The 18,394-nt window shown below is 41.0% G+C and overlaps 1 protein-coding gene across 1 annotated transcript in view; it reads right to left on the bottom strand.

Moving 5' to 3' along the window:
- LOC145402074 (uncharacterized) overlaps positions 1 to 18,394 on the bottom strand; it is a 71,076-nt gene that overhangs the window by 24,594 nt on the left and 28,088 nt on the right. The window contains exons 7-11 of the mRNA XM_080274179.1: positions 15,973 to 16,104; positions 12,306 to 12,446; positions 11,027 to 11,164; positions 7,404 to 8,396; positions 5,435 to 5,554 (exon numbers count right to left, since the gene is read on the bottom strand). Of these exons, the coding sequence (XP_080130305.1) occupies positions 5,435 to 5,554; positions 7,404 to 8,396; positions 11,027 to 11,164; positions 12,306 to 12,446; positions 15,973 to 16,104 (1,524 nt within the window). The remainder of the gene's footprint in view (positions 1 to 5,434; positions 5,555 to 7,403; positions 8,397 to 11,026; positions 11,165 to 12,305; positions 12,447 to 15,972; positions 16,105 to 18,394) is intronic.

Below are 18,394 nucleotides of genomic sequence, written 5' to 3' on the forward strand. Positions count from 1 at the left end.
TACATAATAATAATAATAAATAAATATTATTAATTATGAAAACGTTAGAGTAAATATATCATGCAATGATGAAAACTGTGACATCGATAAATCATGTACAGTATTATCATTCGGGCTGTTCAAGGAAAAATGCTTTGATAATACAAAGGAATTTCTAAATAAATGTTGGAAAATAAGAGAGAAGAAAATAAAAGTCTCAGCAACCAGAACAGTAGCTAAAACTACATAAGTAGGGGCTGTTGAAAAGGCTATCCCAATTGCATCATCGATCGATAAATCACGTGTTTACATTCAGGTTGTTCAAGGGAAGACGCTTTGAAAATACTGTACAAAGGAATTTCTACATAAATGTTAGAAAATATAAGAGATGAAAATAATTCAGCTCAGCAACCAGAACAGTACTCAAAACAACATAATGAGGCGCCTCTGAACAGGCTATCCCGATCGCATCATCAATCGATAAATCATGTGTTTACATTCGGGCAGTTCAGGTGAAAAGGTTTTGAAAATACAAAGGAATTCCTAAACAAATGTTGGAAAATAAGAGAGAAGAAAATCAACCAGAACGGAAGCATAAACAACATAAAGAGGGGCCGTTGAAAAGGCTCTCCCGATTGTATCACCGATTGCATCCCCCGTCAAAACATAAACGATTCTCCATCACAACAATTTGCACCTTGGACGATTCTGCGTCATTCATACATTATTATTATGCAAAACAAATGTTTATTTAATTGTCCCAGGACCGTCTGATCGTGGGATTGTATACAATGCTGCTGCTGCTTCTTCTCTACTGAGTTTAAACACAAGTTGGAGATCGCATTCTCCAGTGACCTTGACTGGGTACAGGCGAGACAGACACTAGTTTTAGGCTTAGGTTAGCTTCTTTTACAGCTGCTGGGCCATTTAGATTGGGTTTAAACTTTTTTTTTTTTGGACTCATTTGGGTGGGTTTAGGACTAGGTTGAGGGGGAAACCCAAGGCTTAAAAATGCAGCCCTATACAGTATTCCGGTGATTGTGCATTAGCGGAAAAAAAAGAAGAAAAAAAAAATGCATTTTTGCACCTTCCGGCACCACAAGTTTCGAATTCTCACCACGGCGACGCCAGCACTAACACTTAGTTTCGGCTTGTTTTCCTGCATGTGTTCAATGTGTCTGCAAGTTGAGTGTTACACTCTTGCATCCTTGATTAGTAATTGGCGAAAATATGTCACCTCATGCTTTAAGAGGAGCTGGTGGTGAACCAGGTGGTAGTGGAAATGCTGTAAGAAGGCATGAACCTGGAACAGCAGGTGTTAAAGGGACAGCCAAGCGACTACCACCACATGGGAGTGAAAAAAAAACACATATGATGACAAACTAAAAAACAAAATCGTGGCGGAAATGGAGAAAGGTTCTTGCAACTCTGAAATATGCAAAATGTACATGTAATGTCCCAGAGTCGACTGTGGGTAGTACCGTATGAAAAAACAGCTGAGTGAACTTAGAGCCAATCAATATTCAGACGTCCTGTACTTCAATTGGCCAATTTAAGTGTTTTTTCCTAAAGTTATATTAGTCCAGTGATGAAGATGAAAATCTAATTTCATTGTGCAATTTATGTTTTTAATATTTATAAAGAGTTCTATTTCTTGCCGAAATTTGCAGGGTGGTAGCTCGTTGACTACCACCCCAGAAATTTCGACAAGAAATAGAATTCAGAATAAATATAACAAATAAAACCAGCACAACGAAATTATATTTTTTATTGATCACTAGACCAATATAACTTTAAGAAAAATACATTTAAATTGACAGATCAGTACAGGACATCCAAATATTAATCGCCATTCTAGCCCTTGCGAAGAAGTACAGTATTTCGAACCAGGCGCTGGAGGTATATGAGTGAAAACAGTGACTGAGTACAGCTCAGTTATGCTAGTACCTGAGCATTACTGGTTACAGTGATAGAATAAGAGGACCCGCGAAGGTGTTAAGTGTGTCAGGGCCTAAAATTCAAGACCAGGCCTGCCTATTAAATGATGCTGTTACCAAGAAATGTAACATTTCATTACCCCCAGAGTTCACTGCTTCACGGGGTTGGCTACAGAGGTTCTGCAGCAGGTTAATAGCAACATTTCAGGTACCTTTAGGACGTATTTGAAGTATACACTAGGGGGGTGAAATTTCTTACAGACCCAGTCCTTATTGACATATTTCCCAAAATGTCAACGCCTCAGCTTTGGCGGCATTTTTCACGGTCCCTATTAGGTGCAAAACCTGGTGCCCTACTATACAATAAATATATATATATATATATATATATCATCATCATCATCATCATCCAATCCTACATTGCCCCATGAGGAATGTAGGAGCCCAGGGCTAGGCAGTTGGACCCAACATTTAAGATGAGAGTGACCAGCCTCACTCATCCCTGAGTGGCATTACATGAGCAATCAACCCCAACCACCCCTTGGATATAAACCTTCACCAGCTCAATCCGACTGGAGCGCAATAATTACCCATTAAACCACCAGGTGCCAAAATTTGGTTATACAGTTACCACCCAGCATAGTAAATAGTTTCCTGGTGTACAGGAAACCATTTGGCTTGTCACTCAGTGTAGTCACCCACAGGCAGAAGGAAGACGAAAGAATGAAGGAAAGAAAGACAGAAGAGGGAGTGTAAAGTTATCCGTAGGCAGAAGGACAAGGAAAGGAAGACAGAAGAGGATGGAAGGAAAGAAGGATGGAGGAGAGGAAAGGGCAGACACCTGACAGCAGCATTACATCGAGTGAGTGGCTGGTGAGATAGATAGATATATATATATATATATATATATATATAATGAGTTTAGCTGGTAAATCAAAACTTCTCACAACTCTACCTTAGAGACATTTTCAAAGTTTATAAGCTATGGAGCCATTCTGCAGGTGCAAGATGTGGGCACTGACCAGTTCACCAGTCACCTGCTGTCACTGCCTTGTTGGCAATACCAGAATCTGTTCCAGTTGGTGAGCCAACAACACTAGTTCACAGGTATACTAGCCTGTCTTGCTCATCTACAGGAGCAATTCCTACCCTACTATTTGGCTAATTTCAGACTCTAGATGATGGCACAGTGGACAAAGATGTTCACAGCACAAGAACACTGGAAGAGTTACCTTAAGCATACATACATCATCTAGTCCTGTGTTACCCCATGAGGAACACACGAGCCCAGAGTTAGGCATGTTGGTCCTGACAATAAAGATGAAAGACACCAGCCTCACTCATCCCTGAGTGGCATTACGTGAGCCATAAACCCCAACCATCCCTTGGATATAAACCTGCACTGGCTTAATCCGACTGGAGAGCCTTATTTACCCAACGTACCACCAGGTGCCGTAGCTTGATTATGTGGTTACCACCCAGCATAGTACATGGTTTCCCAGTGCACAGGAAACCATTTGGCTTGTCACTCAGTGTAGTGTCACCTGCAGACAGAAGGAAGAAGAGAGAATAAAGGAAAGAAGGACATAAAAAGAATGAAGGAAAGAAGGAAGGAAGAGAGGAAACGGCAGCCACCCAAGAGCAACACTACATAATCTGATGCTGAAACATCAGGAACTGGTGGTATGGGCAGTGTTGGGGAGTACAGTGGGAGGACAGGTGGGCATTAAATATCTCTCTATCTTGGAACACTTTATCAGGCTTAACCATGCAGTTAAATGAGTGTCTCATGGATGCTACAGCCTTTACAAACAGTATGTCCCATGATGTGTTATGTATACCTTTAGCAGGTGGATATACTGAATTCTATATGGTGGCCAAGGTGGGTTACATGGAAACAAACTATTCCTATTTTCATGTAAAGGATATGCACAAGTTTTATGATTTTCTATCTATCTATCTATCTATAGCCCGACGCCCTAATCCCGCAAAGGGTGGCCGCAGACAAAACGCCTCCAAGTCACTCTGTCACCCACCATTTGACTACCCTCCCCCCAACTCACCCCCCCCTCCCTCATATACCTCTCAACTCCATCCCTCCACCTCATCCTCGGTCTACCCCTCCCTCTCCCTCCCTCCACCTCACCCACATACACCCTCTTAGCCAGTCTTTCATTCTCCATCCTCTCCACATGTCCAAACCACCTCAGTGTATTTCTCCTAATCTTTTCAACCACATCCACATCTACCCCACAACGTTCCTTCACTTCTTCATTCGTCAACCTGTCCCTCCATGTCACTCCACATGCTCCTCTCAAGTAACTCATTTCCACTGCTCTCACTCTTGACTTGTTCCCCTCTTGCAAGGTCCACGCCTCGCTTCCATACGTCAGGGTAGGGATCACAATACCATCATGCAGTGACTTCTTAACTTCCATACTCACCTCCCTATTTCTCATCACTGCTTTCAGTGTGCCAACAACCTTCCTTCCCTGCTGTACCCTTTCACGTACTTCATCCCCCAAAGTTCCATCCTTACTCATCACACTACCCAAGTACTTGAATGAACTCACATTCTCCATATCCTCACCATCCAACCTCACTGCACACTCTGTGACTTCATTCCTCTCAAACACCATAACTTTACTTTTGTTTATATTAACTTTCAGCTTCCTCCTCCTACACACTGTCCCAAATTCATTCACCAAACCTTGCAACTCCCATTCATCTTCACTCAACAATACTGTATCATCAGCAAACAGCAACACCGGAAGCTTCCAAATCTCACCCTCATTCATTAGGGCCACCCCCACATCCACTGCCCTACCTTGTACCTCCTTTACGACCCCATCCATATATATATTAAACAGCCATGGAGACATTACACACCCCTGTTTCAGTCCCACATTGAGATCAAAGAACTCACTCAGCTCACCATTCACTCGCACCGTAGCCCTAGCTCCCTCGTATATACCCTTCACAGCACTCAACAATTTCCCCTCCACTCCATATATTCTTAATACCTTCCACATACCTTTCCTATCTATTCTGTCATAAGCTTTCTCCAAGTCCATGAAGGCAGCATACACTTTCCTTCCCTTCTCTAGATACTTCTCCACTAAACATCTTAGAACAAATATCTGATCTACACACCCTTTTCCCTTCCTAAATCCCCCTTGTTCTTCTCCAACTAGCTCCTCTGTCATGATTTTGAGTTTAGTAATTACTTTACTGGTCCCACTTAAGATACAAATTTCATGAACAGTTGAATTTGCATGTCCATGGTAGAGCAGGTGGTATACTGTGTAGAATATGACAACAGTTATGAGTGTCTATAAATCATAGTATCTCTACTTACATGGCCAAAAGCAACCTCACAATATTGATAACACTATACTGTTACTTCAGCATTCCTTCTGTGACAAGAAACTTTTAAGTTCAATTGATTATAAAGTAACTTCTCACTTCATTCTTTCACCTCACTCCCAGTCTTCCTCTGCTCATTCTGTCCACATTACCTTCTCCTGGAGGTCCTTGACAGAGGCCTCCAGCTTGGCCTTATCCTGGGTGAGGGAGTATGTGTCTTTCATGAACCCATCCACCTGTGCCTCCAGCTCCTTTGCTCGGCCCCGCGCCTCCTGGTTACCACACACACACACACACACACAGAGGCAAGAAAATGGTCAGTGGATGATATGAGTAAAAGAGGAGCCTAAGAGATAAATCCCATCCATTATACAATCCAATACTACCTAACTAGGAGTGTAAGAGCCCAGGACTAGGTTATTTGGTTCACATATTTAAGGTGAAAGTGGCCAGCTGCCTGCCCTTGAGTGGCATTACATTAGTGAGCAAGAACTCTCAACCATATCTCAGAAAATGGATCCTTTTGGGCCATATTTAGCTAGAGAGGTACAACCATGAAAAAAGTACCATTAATCTCTCTCTCTTTCAAACCATTAATCTGATGATGGCTTTCATACATTATTCTTGCCCTGAAAAGACAATTTCATCCAGCTTACAAAACCCCCTGCTGGTGAAATAAGTACCATTCTGAAACACAGAATTCATTAAATGCTACTTCTCTAAGTCCTACTTGAACAATCTTACATCATTTTCCATTATTTTGCTCATTAAAGTAAAATAAATGCCATCTGCCTGACTTAATAATTAATCAGAATTACCAAACTGCTTACACCATACTCATAGAGGGAAACATCACTCATCCGAAATCAATGAATCCATAGGTAAAATTACCTCTTTTTATGGAAGTTTAATCTTACATACTATACTCTTTCATATAAAACAATACTAGTTCCTGGTTTGAAAGCAGAAATAAGTGGTGACTGTAGAAATATAAATTACTGTACAAACTGATAAGATACAAGAAAGGAAAAGTGGTGTTATAGCCATATTTTACACTTAAAGACATTACAGCTATTAGTAATAAGAAGTGTCGTTGTAAATAGCATTATCTTAACTTCAGAATGCATCATCATCATCATCATCATCCAATCCTCCTTTCCCACCACGCTTCCATTCACTCATCATTCAAGTCCACAGAGTCCTGGCTCCATCTGATAGACCAAAAAATTTCACCACGTTCTGCAGATTCACATATACAGTACTTATCCGACTGAGCCAATCCAAACGTTGTCATGTTAAAAAGGGGTGCCAAATCCTAAGTCATGTGCTTCTTCGCACAAAATTCATCCAGCCAGCTCGATCTCTTGTCAGTCTCTTAGGCTTACCAGCTTTCATACCTCTCTTCCTCACACATCCATCATATCCTTCCACCTTCTTCTTGGCCTACCTCACCCCCTCCCTCCTTCAAATTTGCTCAGATATATCCTGTTCACCACTCCATTGTCATCCATTCTCTCCACATGACCATATCATCTCAGTACACTCTCTTTGATTCTGGTGTCCACAGACTTCCTCACTCCACATCTTTCATAAATCACATTATTCCATATCCTATCCACTCTCTGTATTCCACATACATTCCTCAGCAGTCCTATCTCCACTGCTCTTACTCTTGACTTTTCATTTTCATGCCACACCATAGTCTCACACCTGTATGTTAAGGCTGGCACTAACTGCAGAATTATACCACCCAATTCTATTTTATGCATAAAAAACTGAGTTCCTGGCAAAAGGAATGTAACATATGGGGAAGCTTACAAAAAATATATACAGGCCAGCTCTGTGGAACATTTATGGGAGTAATTCTGAAGTAAGGGTATCATCATTTCATTCTATCATGTTTCCCAGTGACAAAACAATAAAGTTCTTCAATCCTTTTTGCAGAACTACAAGGTGGCAAGATAATCAAGATTTGAAATATTAATTGCAGCATTAAAGAAAATTAAGAAAAACATGTACATATTACTTAACAACCAATCAAATGGGTACGGTTAATCAATTAAAACCAATATAAAAAAGTTTACCATCTAATACAAAAGAATGAAATGGATATCCACTAACCTGCAGATCACCTTTCAGTGTCTTAATCTCATGAGCTGACATATCTCTTGTCTTCTCTAGTGATTCTTTTTCCTCAGTTAGGACGGACAGTTTTTCCGACAGCTTACTTTTCTCTGTGCTGAGGCCCTCACATTTTTCCTCCAATGCTTTAATTTCTTGTGCATGTTTGGATGCTTGTTCTTTGCTTACATTTTCCAACCGTGTCTTTTCTGACTCCAGTGAGGATGCTTTTTCTTGTAAATGACTCTTTTCTGCCGCCAATCGTTTGACCTCAGCATCAAATGTGACATTGCGAGCCTGCAAGGCCTTGAAGTCAGTCTCTAAGGTTGATGATGATGACTGAAGTTTCTCCATCTTGCTCTTCATATTCTCAGCCTCTAATAAGGCTGACGAGAGCTTGAACTTGAGACTTTCCTTCTCTGAGACTTCCATTTTCAGCATTGTCTCATGTTCCTCCATTTCATGGGACTTCTTTTTGAGTAAGTCCTTGAGGGATTCCAATTCTGACTTGAGGGTCTGTGAGGCTAACTGTACTTTATTCAGGCTCTCCACTGTGTCTGCCAGTTTATGCTCAACCTCTGATTTCTTGCCCTCAATCTCAGAAGCCTGTTTTTTCAGTGCCTCTATCTCAGCTTCCCTTCCCTTGCTCAGTTCCTTCCCCTTGATCAGTTCATTTTTCAGCACTTCTATCTCCTTCATCCTCTCCCTCAGCTCTGCCACTTCCTTTTCCCTCTCCCTCACATTCCCCTCAAGAATAGCTATCTTTCCAGTTGTATCTCTGAGTGTGTTCCCAGCATTGGCCAGTTTGTTGTTCAGTTGCTCTATAGTCTCATTTTTCCCGGCCAATGCATTTTCAGCCGTCGTTCTTGAATGCTCAGCATCCCTCAAGCTTCTGCGCAGCTCCTCCACCTGCTCGGACTTCTTCTGGAGTACTTCACTCTCCTCTTTGGATGCATCATTTATCTTCTCCCTCAGACTCTCCAGCTCTCCCACCTGATATACAAAAACAGAAGCTTCAGACTTCACTTGACTGTTTAGCTCAAAGCACACTGTACAGTACTGAAAACAGTACAGAGTACTTTTAAAATATCATCCAATTTATTACCATCCATCCACAATCCAATCCTACATTGCCCCATGAGAAGCGTGGGAGCCTGGGGCTATGCAAGTTGGTCCGACATTTAAGATGAGAGTGACCAGCCTCACTCATCCCTGAGTGGCATTACGTAAGCAATAAATCCCAACCATCCCTTGGATATAAACCTACACAGGCTCAATCCAACTGGAGCACCTTAATTACCCACTAAACTACCAGGCATCATAATTTGGTTATATGGTTACCACCCAGCATAGTAAATGGTTTTCTGTTGTACAGGAAACCAATTAGCTTGTCACTCAGTGTAATCACCCATAAGCGGAAGGAAGAGGAAAGAATGAAGGAAAGAAAGACAGAGGAGGGAGTATAAAGTCACCTGTAGGCAGAAGGAAGAGGAAAGGAAAGAAAGACAGAAGAGGAAAGAAGGAAAAGAGGAAAGGGTAGACACCCAAAGCAGCACTACATTGAGTACCATACTCTGGCACTGTAAATAATCACCCCACTAAATAGATGGTAATTTCTTATCACACTCTGGCTACTGCCAAATGATCTATTTTTGCTTTAAGGAACCTCTCAAATTTTGGAGTTGTTACTGTTATTGCTGATCAACAACGGTCTGTCTGGCTAAGCTGACCCATCAACCACTGGCAAGCAATTGCCCCTGCAGGGCCATCCTATGCAGTGAACTGATGTTTCCTTGTTGCTAACAGTGCCTTGCCACAGTGAGGCACATGGAAAAGTGTTGAGGTCTGGCTCCTGAATGGATGCCGCATTTGCATCTCTCCACCCACTTAACAGGGTTCACTTCACCCCAATATTTAGTTACATGGTTACTATCCAGTGTTGTAAAAAGTTTCTTGGGTTGCAGGAAACCACTAGGTTTGTCACTCTGTGCAGAGCCACCTGAAGCTGAAAGGGGAGCAATATACGGTGACAGGAAGGAAAGGGAGACGGGGAGAGAGAAGGGCAGACAGTTACAGAATGAGAAAAGGGAAGGAAGAAGTAGGCAGCACTAAATCAAGTGAGTGGCTGATGGTCATCACCACGTGCCACCTTCAAACTAGGAGTAAACTACTGGTATACTGTAAAAGCTCAATTAACTGGCATCTGATGCATCGGCACATCCATATAACCAGAATGCAAATTCGATCCAGCATGGGGTCGAAAATGTTCCGGATACCGGTTGTCCCTCTATAATTCTTGATTAGTTCTGCACAGTACAGGATAAAATAGTGTATGCAGCTAAGTTTTCAAAATTATTTTGGCCTGTAACATATGCTAAATTTGTCTTTAAATAATTTTTGGTAACGTTTGCTGGTTTGTGTTCAGTCCTGTAAAATTTCTCTTGTTATCTTTTTGTGTGTATTGTAGTGTACACTCATGATCACTAATTTCTGCTCAGGGGTGCCACCTTCGTTCCCCCATATACCCAGGGAAAACGGGAGGGGGAGGGGTGACGAAACGAGCTCCATCCCCCTCTACCCCAGCTCCCAACCCTCCTCCATACCCCTACCCCTCCCAGCCCCCCACTCGTCATTCTTAACTAGCAGTTACATCTCAAGCTAACCTCATACTTTACACTCATAGTCACATTACTAATACACAAATATAAAACACTAGGATATGTAAAATGTATATAATATGACTATGAACATGCTGCAGCAAGAAATTAATGCATTATAACTGACAATAAAACAAAAACGTTAACAATGGCCATCCCAGGCCTCATGTGTTGGGTGTTTGCATGCGTCTGTGTCTGTGCCTGCGTCTGTGTTTATGTCTGTATTTTTCATTGTGTGTGTGTGTGTGTGTGTGTGTGTGTGTGTGTGTGTGTGTGTGTGTGTGTGTGTGTGTGTGTGTGTGTGTGTGTGTGTATGTGTGTGTGTGTGCAAGCAGTGCACCCAAAACAGGAGGCCTGAGGTGGCCGTTGTTAACATTTTTGTTTTACTGACAACGTCATAATGCATTAATTTCTTGCTGCAACATGTTGATAGTTATATTCTTTTAACATATCCTAATGTTCTTTGTTTGTATTAGTAGTGGGACCAAGAGTGTTAAGCATGAACTCAGCTTGAGATGTAACTGCTAGTTAAGAATAACGGGTGGGGTGGGGGGTTGGGTAGGGGTATGGGGAACGGTCGGGAGCTGGGGTAGTGGCAGGTGGAGCTCGTTTCGTCCCCCCTTCCCCTCTTCCCTGGGTATTCTGAGGCAGGAAGGGGGCACCCCTGGGCATATATTAGTGAGCGTGCATGTACCTGTACTGTATCTAATACTGAATAATGTACTTTATGAAATAAAGTCCCAAGTTTGGTACTATTTCATCTGTTTGACCTCCCAGAAAATTTTTAAATGTAACATTCGATTATCCAGAAAATGCCATATCCAGAATGGAAGAATCCACATGCATTCCTGTTAATCGAGCTTTTACTGTCTTTCTTCAGAGACTAATAAAAAAATTCACACATTTAGGACACGCAGTACATAAATTCACCAGCACATATAACAATAATAACCCTCCTCTGCTGACCTTTTCACTGAGTTCTCTTGTGAGGCTGTTCTTGTTAGTCTCGGCCTCATTCAGTCGTGTCTCCAGGGTGGTCACCCGCTGCCGGTGGGACTCCAGCTCAGATTGTGTGCCCGTGTACTTTGTGCTCAACTCTGACACCTGAGAACATTACACATAGGTTCTTACATCACTATCAGTACTAACATTGCAGATATCATCAGCACCATCTAATCATTACAGTTATTATCACCACCATCGTCATTATCATCAATCCATGTCTTCTTTTTCACAGGTCCTCTACCTTTCATCTTGTTCTTGCACTAAACTTAAAGTATGGTAAATAAATCACATGTGGCAAGATATACTGTACAATGAAATCACATTCTACAGACTGTGACTGGGTATATGAAAACCAGATACCTGTAACTATATGGTATATTACAATGTGGAAGTTCATTCCAAACCCCCACTAGAGTTCCTTTTTTCTCATAATACAGTATCTCACTCTGTCCCATATAACATCCTTTAAGTAATTAAAGCGCTGCTTAAAATCACCAAGCCAATCTATGCCAAGAATTTGGGGCATCTTAGTTTTACTTAGTTCCACGGCATTATCACCCGACACCACCCTCATACCACAGCAGATTACAGATGGCTCAAGCAGGTCACGAAGGCATGAATTCAGCCCTAGAAGTGAGGCTGAGGGTCATATGACCTACCCCCAAGCTAATTATTTCTTCTCTGATTTCAGTCTTTTATATATCATACAGAGTACATGGTCTGCTGCACTATGTTTGTTATATTCTGGGTCTCAGCAGTACCAAACCAAACAGATGATAATCCATGAAGTACAAGTTTGCATGAAATATTACATGACGCTGATTTTTTTTTCTTTTCTTTGTTTTCATCATCTTCCAGCACTTGCTGAAAAAATGAATATCTGATTTTGTGCTTGGTATAGCTTCCTGCACACAGAAAACCTTCATCTATTTTGAGATCAATCCAGTATGGGTGTTCTTTACTACTCTTCTCCCTTATCTCATTTACCCATCATTTACCCCAGATATGAATGATGTTGTTTATTGGTCTTATTTAGCTCCTATCAGATGTCCTATTTAAAAGAGCTTATTCAGGATGTTGTTACAGTATTAAGTCTTCCATCCATTTGTCTACTGGAAGATCCTTAGTCCATCAATGGTGGCTAAGACAAAAACACTTCAAGTCTCTCTTTTGTCACTCAAACTATTCCTTCCTGCCACTCCATGTGCTCAACTCTTACAACTTGCAAGATCTTCCCCACCTGTGCTTCCAAAGCCTGAATATTTTCCATGTAGTTTGCACATTTGGCCTTGAGTTCATCCACCTGTTGGGAGTTGCATGTCATTGCCTGCTCACGATCTTCCAACTGGCTCTGTAACTGTAATGCCTCTTTGTCCTTCTCCTGTCATGGGGATGTCAGAACACAGTATCATTAATATGCAGAAATCCATTTGTCTGCTTCCATTATTCAGAATATTTATCTATTTAGGCAAGAAACCAACCCTTCATTATTCTGTAATATGTTAGCATAACCTCAAGTCCCCCTTAAAAGGATACAACCAGGATACACAGATCAGACTGAAGCAAGTGGAAATGGGAAGACAAAGAGGAGGTGGATAGATGATTTTAAAGAAATGCTGACTCAGAAGTATCCAGCTGGATGAGACGTCTGCATGAAACAAAATGACTAAAAAGAAGTTATACATTAGTGAATGACTTATTCTACATTACCAGTATTACTAACATGTAATAGCAGTGATCTGCCAGGCTTGATTGCTAATGTATTGAATTTGTTTTGGTGTATACCATTAGAAATGACAACAGAGAATGAAAGTGACAAATATGCTTGGTAGAGTTTTCCTGATTTCACATACCAACCCATCACAAACAAATCAACAAGAACACATTATTCTGAATAAAAACAAACACACTCATGCACACACTCATGTATGCACGCATGCATGCACGTAAACACACAAACACACACACACACACACACACACACACACACACACACACACACACAGCAGAGCAAGTATAAACAAAAAAGTGTAGTCTTAAGGAAGTAAACAGAAAATCAGTTATCCAAGGAATATGCTGTGGTTGCTAAACTGCAAACACAACACACCATGGCTGGTGGCAGCAGCAGGGAGATCCCAGATTGTAAGTAAAAATTATATTTCTGTAAGATGGATTACTTTGGAAAAGGGACTCTAGAAGGTGGTAAGAGAAAGGATAAAAGTAGAAAACAGAATGATGACTTCTACCCAGAAATGTCTGAAATGGAAACATATAATAAATTAGTGGAGAAACTGAATACTCTGGAGACAACTTGTCAAATGGAAACAGAGGAAATCAAAATGGAACTATGCTTGCAAAAGGAAAAAAAGAAGAAGAGGAATTTGTAAAGGAAATAAACAGATGCAACAATAGATGAGCTCTCATTTAAGGTAGATCCACTGAGAAAGAAAACATGTGAAATGGGAAGTATAGTAGTCAACCATAAGAGAGTTCTGGAGGAGTTCAAAAATCTATCTATCTATCTATCTGTTGCCTCAATCCCGTATGGGGTGACCACAAAAAAATCGCCTCCACGTCGCCCTGTCCTTTGCCATTTCACTGCCCTGCTCCCAACTCACACCCCCCTCCCTCATATACCTCTCCACTCCATCCCTCCATCTCATCCTCGGCCTCGCCCTCCCTCTCCCCTCCCTCCACCTCACTCACACACACTCTCCTTGTCAGTCTCTCACCCACCATCCTCTCCACATGACAGATACAATTAACCCTCTCAGGCACAGTAACACGATTCATGTTCTATGTGGTTTGTTACAAAGAAGCACTGTCACATGAATCGCATTCCTGAGCAGAAAAAATGCTGTCAAAAGAAAAGTTTTCGGCTGATTTGCATCAAATTTTGGTGCATTCTAGTGTGTGGATCTCTTTTCCGAGGTAAGTATTTGACAACATTGTGACTGCTCTGATGAGACAATGTGTAGCAGAAATATCTCAGTATCTCATGACCAGCCAGGCAGGAGAGTAGCGCAGCTGTCAGTATCCCTTTAAACCCGCCATTTTCCCCCTCCTACCCGAGGCAGAAGCCATTATTGAAATATTGTGATTGTACAATACAGTGTTTTTGACTATAATGTGAAGTGATTGTGTCTATGGAACATAGATATATTGTTTGCAAATCATTGGGGCCCGTTATCAGCCGTTAAGCCTACAGGCAGGAGTGTGGTTTGTTATTGAAAGCTATCTAAATATGTTTGCTGATGATGCAAAAATACAAAGGAGAATTGCATGCATAGACTCTTGCAGGGTGCTACAAGAATTAAATAAGCATCATGAATGGAGCAACAGATGGCAAATGGAATTCACTGTGTATAAATGCCATGTAATCAAGTTTGGTAAATGTGAAAAAAGACAAGACTGAGATTATAAGTAGGAAGTTCAACCCCACACACATCAAAAAAGGAGAAGGACCAAGGAGTGATAATCAGTAACAGACTATCTCCGGCTGACCACATTAACAAGAAAGTATGGTGCATGTCCACGTTGCTTGCTAATACGAGAATAGCATTCATATAAATAAGTGAAAACATGCTGAGAAAGATAATCACATCATTCACTAGCCCAACCCTGGGGCATGTATCGGTTGTCTGGAAACCACATCTCAAAAAACACTTAGATAAGACTGAAAAGGTCCATAGGGCTGCTACATGATGGGCACCAGCTAAGCTATGAAGAATGACTAGGAAAAATTACACCTACTAACATTACAAGAAAGAAGGAAAAGAGGAGACATGATTATGCTGTATAAATGCATCACAGGGAAAGAGAAAATAGACATAAATGAATATGTAACTTATGGAGAAGCATCAGCAGGAGGGCACTGCAAAAAACTGCATAAAGTTGTTTCGTTTTTGAAGGCCCCAACATGCTTGCATGCATCGGCCTTGGTCACCTAATGGTGGCTCTCCACGCTGCTCGATCTCTGGGAGCTACTCTACCTAGTTCTTATCCCTGAGGTCACACTCAGTGACTCGTCCCAGGTCTTTTTTGGTCTACCTCTTGCCACCCTACCCCCAACTTTAACTCTTCTCACTTTCTGCACCCAATTATCATCCCCCATCCTCTCCACATGCCCAAACCATTCCAATCCACCCCTCCTTATCACAACACCAATACACTCCAGTCCCATCCCACCTGTCAACTCTTCCATCAGAAACCTAGTCCCCCCAGGTCTTGCACTCAGGGACGCACTGCGTCTCCATCTAATCACTGCCATTTCTGTATGTTTGAGCCTGCAAATATCCTCTTCCTTTACTGTCCAGGTCTCACTACCATACAGCATTAGACTCCTAACACATGCCACATATAAAGATCCCTTAGCACAGAGGGAGAGCCCCCTCAATGTCAGAAGTGGTAACAGCTCCCTAAACTTCTTCCAACCACTCCTCACTCTAGCCTCACCTCCAGCACATAGCATGTCTCCCAAATAACAAAACTCTTCCACACACTCAAGAGACTAACCAGCAAGTTCGATCCTTTCATGCCTGGCAATCTCCACACGTTCTCCCTGACACACATAAGGAAATTCAGTTTCTCAAATAGGGCAATTGATCAGTGGAATGCACTACCAAATGAAACAAAGTGTGGCAAAACTATTCATAAATTTGAGGATATGCATGAAAATAAATGGTTCAAAACATGGGACAGTACAAGCTTGACTCATTCCTGTAAAGATACAATTAAATATGAATCAGGTAAGAATGAACACACACACACACACACACACACACACACACACACACACACACACACACACAAAATAAACAATTTCATTCAGTATCTGGATGATCATCCCTCTACAACAATCAATCATCTAAGGCCTATGGAAAACAGTGTCAACTTGGGCATCTCACCTGCAACTTCTTCTTCATGAGATCGACTTCATCCTTTAGGTTTCTGATCTCCTCCTTGAGCCCGGCTGCCAGCTCTGACTTCGCCTTAAGATCACTCTGGAGGGCTGCCTCTCGTGCCTGGAAACTTGTACCCTGGAGATGTAAGGATAATTGCGATCAACAGCAAGTCAAAGGTCATTTGCTGATATCTGATGGTAGATAAAAAATTTGATGCTTTTATAGAATTATGATTTTTTTTAAAATTTGGGCAGGGAGAGGGTTGGTGACTGCCAATACCCTCATTAGACACAAAATGATCCACAGGTATATGTAATGAATGATGAGAAGGGTGGGTGGTGAATTGAATGAATGGAGGGCAATGACCGATTATGTGTGTGTGGATGATAGAATGCGAAGGTCTGTAATGAAGGAAAGATCATACAGAGTTTGGGGGAGTGGACTTTCTGACCACCACTTGGTGGTAGTGAAATCAGAAATTACACCAAAAGTTGATGATGTTATACTGCTCAATACTGATTAAACTGGAAGTAAATATTAAGAACTGATATGTTTGCAGAGGTTAAGACTTGAAAACAGTGTCTGAGTGTGTACTGGTAAGTCTGACTTTTTTTTTTTTTTTTTTGAGTGGTGGGGTGGAAAAGTGAATCCTGGGAAACCATTAAAATATTTTCCTCATTACTGGCAAATTAGAACACATCTTTATATTAATATTAATTACAAACATTCATGATATGCAAAATATTCAGTCTGTAAATGATATTTATGAAATGAATTCATTTTAATAAGCTTAATTTCAGCCATAATAAATTACTATTGTGTAACTAATTTGAAAATTTATTCATCTCTAGGAGGAAGGAGTGTCAGTGGATAGGTCCGCCTCCAGGTGTCAAATACTCTAGGAACTCCCCAGCTCCTTTCCTAATAGGCCTGTATTCTCATTGGATAAAGAGGTTTCATAGCACCTCTTCCTTGTCAGTTTACTTTTGTATGTAACAAATTTGCAATACTGTACAGACAGACTGCATAAACAACATACAAGTGATTTTTTAACATGGCATATACAGAACTCCACTGGTAAGGCCGAGGTGCTAGAATGCCTCCCAAACCAAAGAAAATATAGCCCACAGTCATTTTCTACAACACATACGGAATATGTGGGCAACATGTTTTCTAGCCTACCCCCAGAACTTAACTCATACAATAAACACATTAACCCCTACAGTAGAGTACCATGATATTTTTATCAGTTTATTCAATTTACCATACAACAACTTTATTCAGGCCGGAAAAGACCTCTTTGACTGGAAAGGTTACATGAATCTTTCATTAACTTTTTCAAAAACTGAAGTCTCCAAGCTGAATACAGATGTCTGATAGTAGCATGAATATAACAGAAAGGACATCCTTGTATTGATGAGGTAAAATATAATAAAGTTGATCAAGCACTGCAAATAGTTAAAAACCTACATTAATAGTATAAAAAAGGCAACATTAGACATTATAATGAAAAGTTGTAAGGACTGTACAGGTGTATACAAAAGGAACAGGGACATTGCCTTATCCCAGATGTACAAGAACTGGATCACTTCAAGTTTACAACTGTGAGAATGATGCTACGAAAGTGGCAGCACCATTCCCTCTTGTCCCCATCTGATACCATTGCCCCATTCTCCCTATTGTAATTCATCAGCCAGAAATAACCTAGCTCTTGTGCACCCTGGGAAAGACAGTGTTTAAGTTCTGTTTCTCTGCACCTGTACATACTTATCATCATCATCATTATCCTGACGTCCCTCACTAATTAACACGGAATGCAGGATTATGAAATACAGAACACACTACAGCAAAACAAAAACACAAATACTGTATATATGCACATTAGTAATCACAGTGTTGAACAAAAGCTGCTACCAGTTAAAACATTCAAATTTACACTTTGGACAATAGATTAAATCATTATACAAGATATTTATATGGTACATGCAACAATACAAAACACTGCATGCCTGTTCAATACACTGTCATCAGAGCAAATGTACAAAAAGGCAGTACAGGTGTAACACAACTACTGTATACAACTACATGAAATTTCAAGTCATTGTTAAAGGAAGGAAAATTCAAGCACAGTGAAATTTAGCTGAAGAAAAAGATTGCAGATTCCAATACTTCAGTGCTCCATCCTTCCAATATTCCAACTGTCCATTATTCCATGTTTCTAATAATCCATTATATTTGTGTGTGTGTGTGTGTGTGTGTGTGTGTGTGTGTGTGTGTGTGTGTGTGTGTGTGTGTGTGTGTGTGTGTGTGTGTGTGTGTGTGTGTGTGTGTGTGTGTGTGTGTGTGTGTGTGTGTGTGTGTAAAAATAATAATTATAATGATATATGGAGGAGGTGGAGGATGTATCTAGTTTGGAGAGAACTGC

This window comes from Coenobita brevimanus, chromosome 57 (genome assembly GCF_032717465.1).
Source record: "Coenobita brevimanus isolate Jiangsu-jjx chromosome 57, ASM3271746v2, whole genome shotgun sequence".
In the NCBI taxonomy this organism is placed as follows: domain Eukaryota; kingdom Metazoa; phylum Arthropoda; class Malacostraca; order Decapoda; family Coenobitidae; genus Coenobita; species Coenobita brevimanus.